Here is a 20,086-nt window from a genome sequence, read left to right as displayed (position 1 = left end):
GCTTCATCAATAAGACAGTGTTTATAATTTATCTCAAGTGATATTTCAGATCACAGCTCTCACGGAACCTTTCTTGCAGTGTGATTCAGCAAAGGAAGACAACGTAGTCCTATGAGTTATAACCTTATACATCAGCTTTTGTTTCCAGTATAATGGTTAAATGCCTGTGCTAGGTCATACGTAGTGTTAGTCAAGACAGTGAATGCAATAGTTGTGGTGTTTTATTTTTGTTTACTTCTACACACTGATCTACTGTTAACAATTACCAAAATACCATTTAATAGCAGTTATCCCATTTTGGGCTTTTTTCTTGTAAGAAACACCTCAGCAGTGTTTGAACTGCTGCATCAGTGCCACCAGGTTGCTGTAATTTGAGTGAAGGGACAGTTTCTAAGGGACAAGATAGGGTCCCAGTCCGGGGCTAGCCAGCAGAGGGGGATGCAGGCATTCACACTGGGTTGGTGTGAAACATCTGCAGGGAGAGAGTGGGCAGGAGGGATAATCCACAGGCTCTGTGGAGCTGCTCTTGCTGAGCTGTTAACACTGCTGAGAACCTCTAGAGAAGCTGCACCCCCTCCTTAATCCTGTTTGGTCACAGGCCATTCCTCTCCTGAACAGAACTGAAGAGGGAGGTGAAAAATGCATCACTTATTCTAGAGCTTAGTTCTGTGATTTTCATTGAAATGGACTCTGAGAAAGAATTTAGGCATTGAAATCCAAATTGGCACAGGCAAAACCCCATTGAACAGCTGCCTGGTTCTGGTGGCCTTCGGCTACTTGCTGGGTGTGAGTTTGCACCCGTGTTCTGCTGGGGTCCAGAGTGGCGTTTGCACACCTGAAAGGACTTGGCCTCTTGTCTTGTTTTGCAGTCTCCCTCCAGCCCAGGCTGTCTGGGCTGACTGGATTTTAAAAGGAGTTTTAAAAGTGTGGTGGAGCAGGCCTTCCCTTGAGGGGAAGGTGAGTGTGTGGTGAGGGTGCCCTTGGCTGACAGATGGAGGGAGTGTTGGGAAGGGGATCATGCACTGGAGACTGTCCTCTGGAGCAGGAATGGCTGCAGCCACTAGAGACACCTCCTTTCAGTCCAATATTCGGTATTGACAGCTTCTCTTTGACTGTGGGTGTCTAAGACTGCTCATTCCACACAAAGCTGGTTTCTGCAAAAGCTCTGTCAGAAGCTGTTCTGAATGTGGAGATGGATGTGGAGGAGCAGCAGCCACCCAGCTCCCTATCAGGCTGTGCTGTCCTTGGAATTCCTTGCCTGCAGACCGTGTGAAGCTAAGAGACATAGAAAAAAAAATAGCCATGGCCAGTGGTGCCCAGAAATTGTTATTTGATGGCTGCTGAAGGACTTATGTGCCAGGCAGCTTTAATATATCTCCAGACAGAAGAGTATTGATTTCACAGAAGCCACTTACTTCTGCAGATTTCTCTTTTTTTTTCTCATGGAAAAAGGTCTGAGCATGAAGTAGTTAATGAGATGAACTTGATTTGCTTCTGGACGGAATAAGCAGCACCAAATCACTATTAGTGATTTACACGTGAGAGGTTTCTCTAAATAAACTATGAAACTAATATATACTTACTAAGTTTTGCATATTCTCATTTGTCCTGCCTTACCTGTTGTTAGAACAGGTATCTCCTCCTTTCCAGCAGTGATTAGGATTTTTGAGTCTGCAAGTAATTTGTTCAGGTCTTACTCCATGTTTGGGTTAAGCATCTGCAAAACAATTCATAGCTCATTCATTAATTTGTTAATTTTAAATAGTTAGATTGTGGGTTATTGGAATATGAATCCCAATATTACCAGTTAGATTGTGTATTGCCACACCTGGGAGGTGACCTAGAAATCTAAAACAGGACATTACAACACACCGCAACAGTGGGTAAAAGTCTATGAATTTATAAATTATAAGCTACCTTAAATATAAATTCAATTTTATTAAATGAGCAATAGGTTTGCCTTTCTATGAATCTGAACTGTAATAATCGGGCCTAATATTAGGGATTAAGGCATTGTATTGGAGTCCCTACCTGCAAGCTCAGGACCCAATCCTGTTCTTGAATGTTCTTGTTGAAATTCACAGGATCAGTAATGGAATTTAAAGCAGCCACAGGCTTGTGGACAGTGTCTGTGTCCAACCCTTTGGCTAGAGAGATCAAGTACTTACCAAGTACTGACTCAAGTCAGGCAAGAAGAGTGATTGGAAAGACTTCGGGGGATATAAACATGAGAAAAGCCCCTATGGTTTAATGCCAGTGTTACATGAAAAATGCAGATCAAATTGATACTAAACTGAGACATTTGCAGTTGTCATCATCCAGCTGCTGGGGTAGCGTTTCTTTTTAAGTCAGATTTAGGACATATAGTTGCAATAACAGGATGGTTTTGATCCCATCCAGCGTATTTCAGAAACAGCACAGGGGAATTCTGTGCTGTGGATTTTTAGCACTGGCAAATCAGAGCTGTTCTTTGATACTCAAAGCTCGTTAAGCCTCTTGATCTCGTTTAACTGACTGTAATGACGAGACAGATGAAGCCTAGTGAAAATGGAGATTTAAAGGAAAGCATTAAGGATAGCAGTGTTACTGCTACATCACTAAGAGAACATTTCCTCCTGTCAAAGCCGATGTTGATGTATGAATTAATTCCTCAAGCTTTTGGTTTCTTTAAGGTTCAAGCTGTTGGGCTGCTGGGCAAGCCCTCTGCCCAGGAGACACCTGGGCAGCTTTTTCCACCCCAGCTGTAATCCAGGGCACCAGGGTGAAGGCAGGAGAGCCTGAGCTGCCAGTCAGGTCCCATTTGAGGCATGTTGCTGTTCTCCTGCTTGTGGGATTGGGATTTTGGGGCTGCAGGATCCAGAGCAGGGCAGGCTAGGCTTGCCTGGTCTGTTAGGTGTTGCTGATTTACCTGCTGCTCCTTCTCTTCCTAATCCTTAAATAAAGAGTGCATTTCCCTTGGCTGTTTGTTTTCAAACTTGGAAAATTCATATTCATGCATAAAGGAGTGAAATGAATATATATGAAGTGCTAGAGTTGTCTGACCATAAAAGTAAGTGAGCTGTTGGCTGGCTGCATCTGTCAGTAAGCAGGGAGTGCAGACAGGAGTCAAGTGATTCAGACCACTGGATTTTGCTGATCCTTGGCATGACCCATTCCTGCTTCCTCAGTGTGCCTTTCAGGAAAGGGGAATAAATCACTTCAGCAGCAGAAATACCCTAAAAATATTACACTTGGAAGGGCTTGTTATGGCACTCAGAATTTGAGAGGCACAGAAAGGACGTATTTGGCTAAAGAAAAGAGAAGCTTAAAGGTCCAGGTTGTCCAAAGTAAATTGTTTTACGCCTGTAATGCAGGGCAGGGAGCCACTTTCTAATAAGAAAAAAATGTCACCTAGAAAGTGGGCTAGAAGTCCTAATTGTATGTTAGAAATGCATAATACTGCTCTTGTTTAACCTGAGTCTTTTCATATTGACAGAAATTTGGTTGGGTTTTTTCCCTGGCTGATGAAGAGCTAAGCTATAGTGATGAGTGTTAGTACATTAATTCCTGGAAAGATCAGAAACTCCTTTTAACCAACCTCATCACTGTTTCACTGTCCATTTATTAAATATTATTATATTGAGCTTCATTAAAGGCAGTCATTCCTCCCTGGCTGTTGGTGCTGTTCATAAAGCATCTGGGAGATTAAATTTTTTGTACAAATTATCTATCTCTATAAAAGTCAGAGTCTGGATACTATATTTTTCCTTAGATAATTTATTTAAACTTTTTCATATTTTGGGGCAGGTAAAAGAATACTTCTAAGTCCTGTTTGTTTTTCACTGAATGTGCTTGCAGAATTCTTAGCAGTCATGAAGCTAGCAAGGCTTGTAGTGTAAATTTTGTAATGATTTTTAATATGAAATATTAGAGAAATTACATTTAGGCCTAGTACAGTTGTTTGAACTGCAATGTGTCATTGTAGAGGAGAGGCCAATATTCTTGGGTTCCACATTGTGTGAATGTGATAGGACAATAAATTCCAATAACTCTGAGTATTGTTACAGTTATATACAGGATAGTATTTCCTTGGTCTTGTTTCCCACTGAGTAAAACATTGGAAGATTTTTTTTGTTAGGAAAATGTGCCCTCATTATATTCTTCTTTCCCATAAGGCAAAAATCTGCACCAATATGTATTCATAAGGGCAAGATAGTTTCTTAAAGCCAAAGACAGGTAAAGTTTGAAGGGATGGAGAGGGAGGAAATGAAAGCAGTGGCTGGAGGATTGTGGCACCAGGAGCTTTGAATCTCCTCTCTGCTAACCAGTGGATAATTACAAGGGGTTTTTTTCATTTATTTTAAATATGTTTTTCTCCACAGACTTCAGAGGTTAGTGCCTTTCCTTCTTCCTTCACCTTGCTGTTGCATGCAGGACTTCAGGCATCACTGGTTTTGGCATCTTTTCTGAATTAAACATTCCTAGGTAGAGGATATTGTGTGAAACAAAAATAAGCTATAAAGCTTTCAAACTGTGATTACACAAGCCTGTTTCAAAATACAGAAGTCTATCCTGCGTTGTTTTGGCATGTAAGAAACTTGTCTTATTGGCATGGGGGTAAAAGTCATTGTTTGTGGCTGTGCTTTTTCACAGCCCTAAACAATGGACTTGTTTAGAAAAGTGTCGTGATCTAGTTGTCAGAGGTGCTGAAGCCACGCAGCTTCCATTGGCTCCTGTGAGATTTGTCAGTGCTTGAGCCCAGTTTCAGTTTGAGCTACTGCAGTGTTACTCTGATCTTTTAGCTTGCTGGGCTTCTGTGGAGAAGATGAAACGCGCTGATTCTGGTGAGAAGGCATTGATTTCAGCATGGCTAACTCTTAAGAGGGCTACATTAATTTCCACATGTTCTGAGTGATAGGTATGAAAAACAATCTATTTCAGCTGTAACAGATCTTTTTTATCAAAGGACCAACATGGCAGGAATGTGACAGCAAAGCCAGAAGCTGCCTTTTACAGCACACGTGCAAAGAGTGTTCATACAGAAACTTGTTGCGTGTGCAGACAAGTAGCTGCAGTAAACCAATTAGTGCATGTACATTAGATGTTTTTGCAAAATACTCTTTGCATGTTTGTATAACACTATGGTCTGAAGCCATTTTTCTCTTCTTCCCCTTTATTTTAGTAGCTTAAGGAAAAGACATATTTTTCCATGATAAAATATTTATAAACTGTCAAACACAAGTTAGAATGCCAAACCTAAGGCAAATTCTACCTGCTACAGTGCAACTCCTCCTTGTGCTTTTACAGTCTTTGTTTATGGGTTGAGGGAATCCCCATGGATTTGCTGGGTGGGGAATAGTCCTGTGTCTGGCTTGATGGGCATGGTAACCTCTTTGTTAGACTCTGCAGAGACTCCTCTGGTTGCTGCTGGGATGGCTCTGCACAGATCCATACACTGAACTGCAGTGCTAAGCAGCAGATTGGGCAAGGCTTCCCAGCTGCTCACCATCCCATTTTTGTAAATGTAGGAATCAATTTGGGTTGGGTAAAGCACGTTTGCACAGTGAGCTCTTGCCAGCAGAGACACTGCTGCCTGCAGCTCGGAGCATCTCTCTTTCCTGCTGTGAGTGAGGGGTGTCTCACTATCAGGGAGAAAGCTGTGTGCTTACTAAGCCAGAGGAAGGTGTCCTGAGTGTCTGGATGCTATTCTGTGCTCTGCTGTCGATTTGTAAGAGTGGCAGAGGGATTGAGGAGATGCAGTCCTGTCAGCTCCTGTCTCTGTGGGGATGGTGCTTGTCCAGCACTCTGCTGGAAACAGCGACCCTACTCCAGGGTTGTTGGAGCTGTTTCAGTCTCAGGTGTGAGAAATCTTCATGGTGTGTTCACCAGCTGCCACTGCTGCTCACCTACACCTGCATGAGCTGGTGAACTGATGGTGGTAACACAGGGCTCCCTCCGTGCCATTTCCTGCCATCTCTGTTCAATTTAACACTGATTTTTCATTTGTCTAAACCAGAAGGTAAGAAATGTCCTATCTTGGCCATATCTGAGGTGTCATATGTACACCTGGCACTTATTAATGCCTAAGAAGGCTGCAAAAATGATGATTTCTGTAAGTTGTGGAATACTTTAGGTTTATTGTTCATTGACAAAATCTAGGGATTAAGTCAATGTTATTTTTGCACATAAGTAGTACAAGTTTTGAAATTTTGATTGTGTTTTAGCCCATGCAGAAAAATTCAGGGTGGTACAAACCTGTATTTTATGTATATTTTGGACAAGGAGGGATCATTAATGATAGCACTCACAAATATTTAATTACTTCCATATAGGTATCCTTAAAGAAAGTTAGGTTTTCTTTGTTGCTATCTTGTTGCAGGGGTTCCATACTGCTGTCTCCTTATTGCAAAGGTTTCACGCCTTTTTGGTGTTTCTCACGGGCTGCTCCTCAGAGCACTGACTGTTTCTTCTTCACAAAGCAGACGAGTGACTCCAGCTCCCCTCTCAACCAGCCACCCCACTCTTTTATAGCATCTTCTTCTCACTGGGTACAGCTATGGCCTGGTAAAGTCAGGCCCGTTCCTAATCTTTGATAATTGGCCCAGCTGCAGCTCCTTAGGTGTAAGAATACTTTCTACACTGTCTTTATTTTCTTACATTCTATCCCCCTACATTTCTTAAGTATCCTTCATCACATTTATGTTGAAATTCAAGCCTTGCTGATGAGAGAGCGTGCAAGGTGAAATGGAAAACACAACACAATGGAGGAGAACTCTGACGTAGTCAATAACGACGTTTCGCTCGCTGCTAATTCCGTGTAACTTACAAAGGGCTGAAGCATGGCGCGGGTGCTGTTGCTGTGGCACTGAGCAGGTGTTGTGTCCCCAGGTACCTGACGGACGGCGGGCTGGGGCTGTACACGCGGCGGCTGACGCGGCTGCCCGACGGCATGGCCACGGTGCGCGAGACGCTGCAGCGCGGCACGGCCCTGCGCCTGGGCGACGCCGACAGGTAGGCACGGGCTGCGCCAGCCCCGGCACCGGCCGGGAGCTGCTCGGGGTGGCGGGAGAGGTGGAAGCCTGGCGAGAAGGTTTCGTGGGTATGTGTGCTTGGTGGAACGCTCTCTGAGCGCAGAACCTGAGAATGCTGCTGTCTCCTTGTCACAAAAGCTTCACACCTTCTTGGCGTTCCTCATGGGCAGCTCCTCAGAGCACTGACTCTTTCTTCTTCACCAAGTAGCCAACACACTCCAGTTCCCTTCTCAACCAGCTAACCCACACTTTTATAGCACTCTTCTTCTCATTGGTTACAGCTGTGCCTGTTCCTAATCTTTGATAACTGGCCCAGTTGCAGCTCCTTAGGGGTATGATTACTTTCTACACTATTTCCTTAAGTTCTATCTCCCTACAGAACAGAATGGAGGTGGAAGCGAGTTTTGATATAGAACAGTGGATGTCTAAATTGACAATTGCTGGACTGATGCAGTTTGTCTGGGGGGAGGCCAGGGGGTCCCCTAAGCTGTGTGTTCCCTGGTAGCAGCAGGCAGGCAAGGAGACTCCACACAGCTCTGGGGGTGCTCATTAGATGAGGGTTTATTGGGGGTGCCAGCCCTGGGAGCAGCATGGCTTCTGAGGGAGAAGGGGGAAGGGGAAGGAGGGAGAGCAGGCGAGAAAAGGGCCAAGAGAGCCCCTGTGGTCTCCCCCCACAGCTTATCAGGGAGATCCAAAGTGGGCATGTGTCATGGTTTGAGCCTGGCACAGAGCCAGTGCCCCCCATGAAAATGCCTCACCCTGGTGTCTGCTGTGAGATGTGACCAGGAATAAGCAAAACAGGCTCTAACTTAAACATAAAGACCACTTTATTACTTAAACTACAGGAAAATAGGGAGAGACTATAAGGAAAAAAAAAAAAAAAAAAAGAAAGAATTGAAAACCTTACAAAAAAACCATTTTCCTCCTCCCCCACCACCTGACTTTCCCAATCCAATACATTCTCCCAAAACAACTGCCCAGCCCGGCACGACACTTTAGTATACTCAAACATCAGTTCATGAAGAGGAAAGGAGTCCTTCTCGTTCCATAGGCTTCTCCTGGAAACACACTGAAACCTCGTGTGCTTCTCTGTTACTTCGGCACCGCCCGGAAGAAAAAAGTCCTTCTGCCGCTTGTAACATCGTCCTTCCATGCCCAGTGCTCTCACCACTGACGGCATGGACCAGAGCTGCTTTTAGGGTTGTCTTTCAAGGATGCCTTGTCTCACTCCAAAAAGGCACAGTCTCTGCTTTTGGGACCTCTGTCCCCCCCATATTTTTCCAACCCCCTGGGGCCGGGGGGTCCTCACGAATGAACCCTCCTGGTTTTGAGGCACTGCCTCCCCCTAAATGCAGTCTGTGTCACAGGAACAACTGAGTCCATAGCCACGAGAAAAGTCCAGCCAAAAGGCCACTCCAAATCATCTCTCCCCATCCAATCATCTCCACATTCTCCGGGCCAGGTCCTTATCTTATCTCATCTCTTATCTCCCTTCTTATTCAGCTTCGAGGAGGATTAGCATTTTTGCAAGGCCCCAATCATGCAAGAAAGGGTTAAAAGTTTTCAGTCTCTGTCTGTCCTGGGACGAGATGATACTCCCACACGTGCTGCTGCTGCGGCCGGCCGCTCTCCCTCCCGGAGGGGGGGGGGGGGGGCTGGCCGCTCGATGTCTCTTGGGGCTCCGCCACCCTTCCATCCTTGAAAGCCCCTCAACCCCCACCTCTGTCCAGGCCCCAGGCCTACCGCATGGCCGGCCCCTCCCCCGCCCAGCAGCAACAGGCTGGGCGGGGGAGAGAGATCTGAACTCCTCGCCGCGGTGTCCAAAAGAGGAAGTGCCAAGGGCAGTGCCTTACTTTTAACCCCTGTGTATTCTCGGAGGTGTGTCCAAACCCCACTGGCCACACCAGACGCCAGTCTCAAACCCAAAACCTTCATTGGTTTGACCACAGCTTCCCAGAATTCCCACTCCTTCCTGGTCAAACCATGACAGCATGGAATCAGACTTGGGCCAACGGGATTGCAGATCCATGATAGTGCAGGGGAGGATCGCAGGCTTGGAACAAACCCTACATTTTCAAGGAGTGAGACAGAGTAAACCATTTAACTGAAATGTAACACCACCACTAAGAAAGCAAAGGCAAAGTCGAGTTGGAGGGAATCTCCTCTGTTTTATGACTAGAGCAAAGGATGTGTTGGCCACAAACAAAAAAGATGTTTTTACCAAGCAGAAATAGGTCTTAGGAAAAGCAGAAAGGTACCATAGGCAAACAGACAGGCCAGTGTGGCAAGCAGAAGAAAGGTCTAAGAATTTTCCACTGCAAGAAAACTGAAAAACTACTTTAATCCTAAACTGTACATAGCAACTCCTGTGATTGGACAGTATTGACCATAATATGGTAATGATGGTTATGATAGGCTATAGGTAATACCAAAGGTGTTATACATGATGCTGATTGGTTATTATATATTAAGATGCTCAGCAAAGGAAAACAGATAATGCATTGTAGCCAGAACTAAAGGGTGTCCATGTCTGCCTGCAGCTGGAGCTGACAGCTGTAGGCACAGCTCTGTCCCCCACAACCCTGGGCTGCTGTACACAATAAACAGCATTTTGGAGAGCTGCCTGGAGTCCCACATCTCTCATCTCAGGCTCTTACACCAGAGTATTTTAGGTTTTGTGTTCATAGAGGTGTCGGGAGAAGTGCTGGTTTTGTGTCTCCTGAGTGCTTTTGGGGATCTCCCCCGTGCTTTTGTGGCTGGGACACAGCACTAGAAAGTGCTGAGCTCCTGTTTTAGTAGTGTTTGAAATAGAAAGGACTGAGTTCCCCTCTCATGTCCATTCATTCTCCTCCAATTCCAGTGATTCAATGTGAACACTCAAGGCCAAATGTCAAGAATTAGAGAACTGGAAATCCATAATTCATGGGAGTGCAGTCACAAAGGAACCCAGTGAAATGTTCTATTAATGTTGATATAAATGGGTTAAATACCGTTGTTTTTAACAAGATCAGCACATGGCTGCTTCTTTCCCTTCCGTAGCCTGATCAGTGTTACTGCTGATGCAGTAAGTGACCTGTATCCTTTTTCTTCCATGAGGGGCCTCCAAGTATAAAAAAATGACTTTTGAGGTGCATGCTCAAACCAATTTTTGAATTAACAGGTTTTTTTTTCTTTTTGCTAGCTCTAAGTCATTCCCAGGACATGACTGAGCTTGATATTACTGATACTGTATTCATTGTGATGCATATATTACTAAGGAAACACAAGCAATGAAGAATCTAGCCTTGATTTCTAAGCAAACTAAATCTAAATCTGCCAAGGTTTAGAACTAAATCTGCCTTGGTGTCCTTGTGATATTAGCAAAGAGCAGGATGTCAAATGTAAACAAAAGAACTAAAACCTCGCAGAGAATCCCAGCTCAGTTTGAATTACAGGTCAACATATGCTTGCCAGTTGTAAAATATGCCTGGATTTTTCCAGGAGCTCATCTCTCTCTCTGAAATTTGCAGCTTGAAACCCCAGCAGCACTCACTGGTCCTGTGGGTGAGGGTGTTGCGCCTTGTGATGCAGCTGGAGAGGAATCAAGTGTCATCCTCTCCAGCTGCTGTGGCTTCTGAACCAGTATTGCCACAGTAGCAAAAAGCATCTGTCTAAAATTCAGCATTTGTCTGAGATAAAGTATGTTGTTGTTTAAGGAACAGCTTTTCTGGAGAGCCAGTGATACATTCCTGTCATTGTTCCTTCCCCCATCCAATATTTTCTGTGCTTCCAATGCTTCTTGTTTGCTGAACTCCTTTCCTGAAGATGCCACACATCAGGCACCAGTGAGGAACATTTGACAAGAGGGATTATTTGTGTTTAAATGTGTAACACCTAGAATGGGGCTGAAGTGCAGTCCCTAGGTTGTCATTTGTTTCAGCTTTGAAAACCATCCTTTCAGTTCACTTGGAGGGGGACAGACTGTACACACAATAAACACTCTGCATGGCAGAAAAATTACCCTTGGTCCCAGAGCTGGTGATACTGTGATGTGTTGCTTTGATTATTCAGTCTTTTCTATTTAGAATATCTATGCAGGAGATGAGGGGCTTCTGAGAGTAGGGCAATGATTTAAAAAGAGTTCCTCTTTCCTTGCTGGGTTACCATGATGTGCAGTTTAAACAAAAAATTAATCTTAGTTCAAGTGTTTTCGGGGTGAAAATGGGCATAAGGAAAAGGAGTTGAATAAAACTGTGCAGTATATAATTGTTTTCTTCATTCTGTGAGGCAGTGAGCAGAGGTGCAGAGTTGCTTTATTGGTACATGCAGAAAACATATTCAGATTCAATTTAACTTGTTCAAAGCAGATGTTAATTGAATGCATGGGAGAACAAGTGTGAAAGGCATGTTAACCTCTGAGCGTGAGGTTAATCATTAAAAAGTTATCAGAGGAATTTTTGCCATATACTAGCTACTTTAGTTTCTTATGCTATTAGTTGTAGAAGTTTTACTCATTGGCTCTGGTAAGGTAAAGCACAGACCTTACATTTTCCCCTGCAGCAGGGAAATCCAGACAAGGGCACTGAATTTAATGCTTGATTGCAAGGTTAATGGAATCATTGCACAACACACTGAGCTTACTTTCTGACTTCAAGATAATTTCAGTTTCCTAGAACAAAGGCATTTTAAATCAAAAAAGGCATTAAAATACCTTTTTATTTAGTTTGTGATTGTTTTTTAAATTTTGTTTGGGATTTTTTTTTCAAGGTTGGAAATAGATATCCTATTGTTTTTTCCATTCCGTATTTGGTTATTTAAGTTGATTTCACTTTGTCGAGCACAGCTGCTCCATCTGAGACTAAATCTGACCCTTGCCTTCATATATATAACTTGAATTTGTAATATGTGTGGGTAAATTGAATCTGAATTAATCTTTCTGTAGTTGCCTACCTGTGTAAGCTTTTATTTAGAGGAGGTAATTCAGACCTGATTTATCACAAACTTGTGGCTGGGACAGGAGACTCTGAATGTGAGCTTGCCAAGAGTAACTTTAATGCTATTAGGGAAGGGTCTCTATGACCTTTTAGAAATCATCACAGATGAAGTGCTTAAAAACCTGCTGCTGAGCATGATTAGCTTGGCCTGCTTCCCTTTCACAGCTCTGTTTGAGGCTGCATGCATTATTCCCTGGCTTTGCACAGACCACAGAACGCTTTTCCCAGCTCCTGGTTGCAATGGCTTGTCAGGGTGCATTGTGTTGTCAGGTGCTCCCAGCAGCCGCAGCAGGGAGGGACTGCAGGTCAAACAGAGGAACAGTGCTGAGCTGGCACTGAGGATGTGTCTGTGTCCTGGTCACATCTGATGAATGCAGCTCGCTTAAAAGCAGCCCACATTCAGGTTAGTTCTCAGGCAGGTTTGTACTGAAGCTGCTTCCTGGCAGTCAGCATTGTAGAAGTATTTCCTGCTTTTGGAAGGATCTTTGGATAATCCTGGGGGACACTGTGGAACCTGGACAGGAGATGGACAGGAAAGAAGAACTGGAAGTGATGCAGAAACCAAGTAGAAAGCCAGAGGACATTCCATGCAGAGCACACATACTTCGCTATTCATAAGAATGTCATTAAGTGCAGTACAAATGGTAAAAATTATGGCTTTCAAAAATAGCTGAACAGTAGTATTTTGCTGCTATTTTGCATTTTATAAAAACAGACTAAAGTTATTCATATGTCTTGACTCAGGTAGTAGACGGTATTTCACATTTGTGGAGTAAATCCCTTTGTCTGGCATATGCTTAAATTCACTAATTGCAATTTAATTTCTTGAATCCTGCTACAGTGATGAGATTACTAAAAGATGGGCTAGTTCTTGGTGGTGGAGGGAGATTGTTGGATTGCCTTGATAACCAAGGGGACTTGGATCACACTTCAGAAGGGCTGAAAAGCAAGCTGAAGCAAGTCATCAGGTTGGGGGAAATATTGGCCTGTTTTTAAAAGTGGGGAGAGAAGATGTCACTGCTTTTTGGAGGAGGCAGATTCCACTGAAAGCAGAATTACAGTCATGGTACTGATGGATATTGCTGAAGAAGTTGCATCAAATTTCCTTAAAGCTGCACCAAATTTCCTTTTTTTCGGTTTTTTTTTTTTTTTTGGTTGTATGCTGATTTATTGTAGACAATGAAAAAAGAAATAAGGAAAAGAAAAAGGAAATTTTTGTTAAGATATCCTTTATGTAGTTTTATGGTAGGATAAGACAACTCAAAGACTGTGGTTTCAGTTTTTCTTCTTAATTGAGCTGAAGTTAAATGGAGGTGGAGCAGAACTCCTCCGTCACTGCCCATCTCATCATTGCTGGATTCTGCTGCTCTAGCAGTGGCACCACAATACACAAGAAAAGGGGCAAACCAGAGAAAATGCTTCTGGGATAGATATCTGTAGACTCATTGACTGGATAGTCTTCATGTTAAATTGTTAGAACATGACTGAGTTAAGCTTCAGATGGACCCAGTTGCTATAATAATATGTAGAAATAGATACTCCTGCCTTGTAATGGCAGTGGAATTCCCTGCTCCTGCTGCATCTCCCTGCCCTGCAGGCTCTCAGGAGCATTGCTGTGAGTGTGGAGGTTCCTGAGAAGGAATTGCAGGAGGTTCCAGCCCCTGCAGGCTCTCAGGAGCGTTGCTGTGAGTGTGGAGGTTCCTTATGAAGGAATTGCAGGAGGTTCCAGCCCCTGCAGGCTCTCAGCAGCGTTGCTGAGTGTGGAGCTCCCTGAGAAGGAGCTGCAGGAGGTTGCTCTGTGCTGTGTGTGGATGGTTTGCAGAGGGGATGTCCCTTCTGTCCGGAGAGGCAGGAGCTGCATGCCCTGACGCCATGTGCAGCCCGCGGGAGGCTCAGCTGGGGAAGCTGCTGCCTCCCCGTTTGCACTCTGCCATCTCTGGAGGATTCCCTGCCATCAGCTCACGGTTCCTTCACTCCCAGAACTTCCTGGCAGCTGCACTTGCATTAGGTTGCTACAATTAAGAGAACTTACAAGCTGCACTTTGCCCATTTCTGTTCCCTACCGGAACAGTGAAACACCCCCCTATAAGGATCCTGTACACTAAATAAGCGTAATTTCCTGAAAATAACTTAAACTCTCTATGTCTTTTTTAGGATAATATGGATAAAAAGTGGTTTTGAGAGTTCCTTGCTCTCTGTGTCTCTACAATGAGTCACTGCAGTTTGTGTATATGTGCCCATCTAGAGTTGCTCAACAGCAAAGTCACAGGGCTGGTGAAATGATTCATGCCCAGCAGATCATCTGCCCTGTTTGACCATCTGTTTGGATTTTATCACTAAATTAGAAAAATGTGCAATTGCTTCTAAATATGCAAATTGTGCCTTGGTACCTGTAGATATCCATCTCTCTGTCTTTGAAAGATCCTACATTTATCTTGAAAACTGACTCTCAGAAGCAGGGGAAATTCACATTGCAAAGATTCTTTGAAGTTTATGGCCCTGGGATCTGCTGATTAGGATCACAATACCATATACTTTTATTTTCCGATGAATCTTTTCACAGGCTGCAATCCAAAGTGGTTTTAGATTCCATAGAGTAATTGCAAAGTTAAGCAACAACTAGTAGTTCAAAACAAAGGTGTAGTAGCTGTACCAGGGGGCTGAAATGAGCATTACCAAAAGGAAGAAAAGGACACTCTACATGCAAACATGCCAAGGTTAGTCGAGGGAAGCAGTGTCTGACAGATCTGTTTCAGTGGTCTAAAAGATGACAAACTTCCTGTAAAGATTTCTTCAGGTCTAGAAGCAAATATTTTCATTACATAACACAAGCTCTGTGTGAGTTTGTTCAGCAGACACAGTGGCAATGTTTTTCCTTTTTTCTTTTTACACATTGTTTTGGGGGATGTACACGTGGTACACTGGGTGAAGTATTCTGGGCAGTACTTCTGTAGGGTTTGGTAGTGTTAATTCTGTTCAGAGAGGCATAAAGGAATGGAAATGGGTTTGAAAGTTTCGTTTGTTTCTTAGGCTTGCTCTAATTTTACTCATTGCATGATGGCAGCTTAGAGTGTGATTCCAGCAATTCCTCCTTAGTGAGGTTGGAAGCTGTTGGAAGGCTGGAGAGAGTTTTGAGGAGGGGATGACTTGAGGAAGTAAATAGTTTTTCCGCTGAGATGGTGTTTGTGTAGAGAATTCTGTCCAGGCTCCAAAATAGCACATCATGTAGCAATAGCAGATGTATGATTACTTGTGGGGGCTTGCTGCTAAAGCAGTTTTATGCCTGTAAGTTAACTGACTTTTTATAAAATTAAAATTGGTTTTCCTTGGCGATCAATTAGGATTGCTTTTCCTTCTTTGTGTATTCATGGCCACAAAAAAAAAAAAAAAAGAAGCAGATTATACTGCAGTATGGACCTGTGTGCATTCAAGAAGCCAAGAATTACCCTGTTCTTCTCCTACCCAGGTATTCAGGTATTCTCTAATACCTGGTTTAGGAGCTCCACAGGCTGGCAAGGCACTGAGAGCAGTTCTTTGCCTTTTTCAAGAATTCTTCATATGAGAAGATGCCACTTCTCAGAATTCTACCACTCGCTACTGAAACCAACCAAACAAAACACCCTACAGCTGCAAGCTCTTCCCTCCAAACTAATTTGATTGGGCAATCTTCACATGCTTGGTTATCACTCAAGTTCTAATCCTCTTGAGAACTGCCTGTTTTGATTAGATGTAAACATATGTAAGAGATAGCCTGGACCTGGGCTTTAGGAGCTGCATTTCTTGTTGAAACCTCTCCCCTGGTGTCATGGCCCTTGCTTTTGTAGCTGAGATTCTCGCTCTGCATCCCTTTATGTTGTAGGGCGTGTTTACGTCTCTCCTGTAGCATCCCAGTGGAACGTTCAGCCAGCAGCTGCTGTTCAGTGCAAAGCTGGAGGCAGGTGGGAGGTGCCCTCAGGGAGCAGCCCGTGGTGACTGAGCCAGGCTTTTCCTTTTGCCCGTGCCATCAGTTTGTGCTTCCCTGGAAGGCTGCACCGGGCGTGGGCACAGGTGAGGGGATAGGCCTGTTCCAGAGCTGGTGGTGCTGATTCTGTGTAAACAGGGAAAATGCCTGGTTTAAGCAGCTGAATAATTGACATCTAGGGATGCCAAACCCACGGAACTTGATTTTCCTGTAGACATGCTTCCTTTCACACACCTGCACTCAAAGTATATAAGTGTAAAGTTGATCTCAGTGCTGATTTGGAGGCTCTTCTGAAGCCCTCTGTTTCTGGTTCCACTGCCAGAGATTAGCACTGTCTTTTCTGTTGTATGAAGTGGCTTTCGAAACACTTCAGACATGTGGGAAATGAAGCTTGTATTCCAAGGGTAAACAAGATTGTAGATACAAAGAGCATTTTGAACTGTATCAGGGTCTTTGTGCTTTGCATGACAAACCGAAGAATGTGAAATGCTTGCTGACACAGAGCAGACTTTGTTGTTTGGTTTTCCATGTCAAATGGCAAGAGAGTCAACACAGTCTCACAACTGACCTACACCAGTAACCTCTGAGTTTGGGATTTGGAGATTGAATAGATAAAACTAATAGCAGACAGCTGTCAGCCTCCCAAAGCAGAATCCCAGTTTGGGGCTGCATGAAGAGCCTGGAAGCTCATTGTGGCTGTGAAGCAAATTTCTAGACTGGTGATTTTTTTCAAATGTTGTGTTTATTACTAAATATTGCATTACTGGAAAACCTTAGCATTCTCATTTTGATCTTAGTTGGTCTGTTTTTGTTGTCCATAATTGTAAATTTCAGTATTTATTTGTTTTTCCTCCTGGTATACAGCTATGTATTGTCCTGTGATTATAACAATAGTTTATTACTATTTGCTTCCATGGTAATAGAAATATTAATGTTAATATCCAGGATCTAAGCTTTCTTTTTAGCAGATGAATGTTTCCTCTAATGGTATTGTTTAGAAAATTATATCAGAATGCTGAGTCCAAATGTAAGATGCATGTGTTTTCCTTTATGCGTGCTCTTCTGAGCTTTGCTAGAGTTCCTTTTCCTTTTCCTTTTCCTTTTCCTTTTCCTTTTCCTTTTCCTTTTCCTTTTCCTTTTCCTTTTCCTTTTCCTTTTCCTTTTCCTTTTCCTTTTCCTTTTCCTTTTCCTTTTCCTTTTCCTTTTCCTTTTCCTTTTCCTTTTCCTTTCTTTCCATCATTTACTCCCGTTTTTGTCCCCTCCAGTGAAGAGATTTCAAGCACTGCAGGTGGGGAGAAGGGTCTCCATCAGGGAGACCGCTCCAAGGAATTCAGAATACCTGGATGCTTTGATCCGTTGCATGTACATGGTAATGGGACTCCTAAATTGGACAGTTAAATGTTTGAAGGTGGATGGTACTACTACACTGGTATATCCAATCAATATCCACATCTGCAGCATGGCAGAAGAAGCTCTCAGGCGTCCACAACTTAAATCTTATATTTGAAATGCTCCATATTTTGCAGTTATCTCCTCCAGCTGTCCTGAATGGCAGCTCCTATGTTTTCAGAAGGTAATGAAGTAAACAAGGGGTGCTTTTGGCCTTATTGATACCAAAGAAAGTAAAAGCATCCCTGACCTGGCACTTGTGGAGGCAGAGGATGTCTTCAGGTAAAATGAAGGCTCCTTCCCTGTTTCCATGGCACTTCACAAAGAGGTGCTCTCCTTTCCCCTTCTGCCACAGGGATTTTATGTGTCACCTACAAGTGGGTTTTCAAAGAGCAGGGAATGTCCCATTTCCCATGCGTGTGCACAGACAGGAGTGCAGAGGACGGAGTGCATGGACCATGTGGAATGAATGTCTGTGCCCAGTGAAGGAAATTCCCCCTCTGGGCAGCAGCTGTGCTGCATTTTACCCGTTGGGGAGTGGAGGGACAGGGACAAAGCCTGAACCTATTTATTTGCTGCCCCAGGACGTGGAGCTGCTGCTTATGTCACGTATTCCTTGGTGTCATGATAATTTCCCTGGTGTCCAACTAGATATTCCATACTGGGGGGCCATACTCTTCTTATCTGTAGATCCTATCCTGTTTCTCTCAATTCCTCAGCTTCCTCACGACATAGGGATTTTTCAGCAGTATGATAAGGTGGCTTTGTGACCTTTTTATGACAGCTAATAAGATTCACAGTGCCGGTGAGACTCCACAGAACAAGCAGTCACTTTGCTCCTGATCTTTCTGCATTGAGCTCCAACATCCTGAGGCTTAAACTGCTCAGTGTTACACAGCTCCATGGGGCTTAAAAACACTCTGCTATTGTATAAACAGGCATTAAGGCTTCCACATGATGTTCTTAAGTATATGCAGTTAAATATACATTTGGCCAGCATAAATAATTGCACACTCCACAGTGGAAACACTTGGAGTGACATTGTGCTGTTACAGCTGTATTAGGAGAAGGTGGTAATTTGTTTTTATTAGTCAACGATTTTTTAAAATATATTCTTACTATAAATAAAGCATCTAATTTTATTTAAACTGATTGCTGCAATTTGAGGCTAATTAATTGGACATAAGTGGCATTGGAATGTGTGAAACCTGTGTGCAGGGTTAGCACAGGGAGCCTCAGTAACCCCTCCTTTGCTAAGGCTGTGTTTATGTGTGGCCAGGTATAGATGGTCAATGAGTAGCCAGGGGATAAATGCTGAACACTGGCAGTCTGATTAGTGCCTGAGCAAAGTCCAAGGGCTGAGGTCAGCTCTTTTTAACAAGATGTTATTTTTTTTGTCTTTCCCTAACGTACAAAGGCTCAGCTCAGCAGCTACTGTGGAGTTACCATGTGCTCTCATCAGCCCCAAGTAATATTTTATTCTTTTTAATCTAATTTAAACTTTAAAGTTTATCTTTCCTGATTATGTTGTTAGTTTAAGTTAATTTTCAGATATATCAACTAATTAATTCGTTTTGGTTTGGGGGAAATGAGCAAACCACCTTGAGTGTTCAAAAAGGTTTCATTCCCTCTTTCATGTTCATTGTCAAGGTTGATTTATTCTTGTTATGAAACTTGCAGCTAGAAATACTCTTCATAACATGACTTAATGCCTTAAACATTTCTTTGAAACCATTCATGTTATTTGATACCATCTCATATGCACATGCATAGTTTCATGTTTCACTTGCATTTTTATGCAAAGACTTAATTTTTGTTTTCAGGGACATCTGAAACATAATATTGCATTTGCAGAACTGAAACTGTCTTGAATGCAGAAGGGATGAATAGAATATTATCAGGAATGGCTGGAGATGTATTTATAGGCAGCTGTGTATCTCTGTGGAAAAAGATGAGAGGGAAAAGGAGAAGGAAGAATCACCAACATGAGCCTACAGGAAAGAAATATGAGTATACTGTGCCAGGTCAAGTTCACAGAGGTTACATTCACCCAGGAAAGCCTGAAATTCCACTTGACCTGTGTTTTGGGACTGTGTGTATCCTCTGTCTACTCCTAGGGAGAGAATTTATTCATTTGTGCTTTGGGAGCATTTCTGAAGCAAAGGACTCATGGGAGGGATCAGGTGGTAGAAAGGAATCTGCATTTACACATTTCTAATGTCTTAAATGTGCACGCGAAGGAAAGACAGGAATTTTCTGAAATCAAAAGACTGATTACAAACTGAAGTCAGTCTGTGAGTTTCATGCTCTTATTTCTGTTGAAGTTCTTTGTTGGCTTCTAACTATAACCACAGAGTCATTTCTTTGTTAATAGAGGTTAAAAGCCAAGATGCCATGTGGCAGCAAGAAGTTGTTTGTTATTCCTTTAGGTCTAAGTGTGCTGGTGGCTTCACCACCAACACCCAGAGGGCAAAATCAGAGGTGTCCTCCACGCTGTGACTTTAAAGTTTTGGTCCCTTTCTGCTGTTACTTCTGACCAATTCTTGATTTTAGTGACATTCTCATTTCTCACATCATGTTTGTAAGGGCTGACTTTACATCAGCTGTAGTGAGCTAAACGTGTGACTGATAAAATCACTTTTCTGTGAGTCATACCATGTGTTTCCCTCTCTCCACCAGCACAATTCTGGTCATTCTTTTCTGTGAGTTATTTCACCTTTCCTGCATCATCCCCTCTGTGCCACCAGTTTGCT

General features: G+C 43.2%; 1 protein-coding gene across 10 annotated transcripts in view; it reads left to right on the top strand.

Annotated features, from left to right (window-relative positions):
• The window catches only part of NAV2 (neuron navigator 2), a 370,655-nt gene that overhangs the window by 279,144 nt on the left and 71,425 nt on the right, over positions 1-20,086 (top strand). For all 10 annotated transcript variants that reach the window (XM_074543924.1, XM_074543920.1, XM_074543916.1 and 7 more), the window contains one exon: positions 6,868-6,990. In XM_074543924.1, coding sequence (XP_074400025.1) covers positions 6,868-6,990 — 123 coding nt within the window. The remainder of the gene's footprint in view (positions 1-6,867; positions 6,991-20,086) is intronic.

This window comes from Zonotrichia albicollis, chromosome 6, assembly GCF_047830755.1.
Source record: "Zonotrichia albicollis isolate bZonAlb1 chromosome 6, bZonAlb1.hap1, whole genome shotgun sequence".
NCBI lineage: Eukaryota > Metazoa > Chordata > Aves > Passeriformes > Passerellidae > Zonotrichia > Zonotrichia albicollis.
The sequence above is the reverse complement of the archived record's forward strand: the minus strand, read 5'-3'. Positions and strand labels throughout refer to the sequence as shown.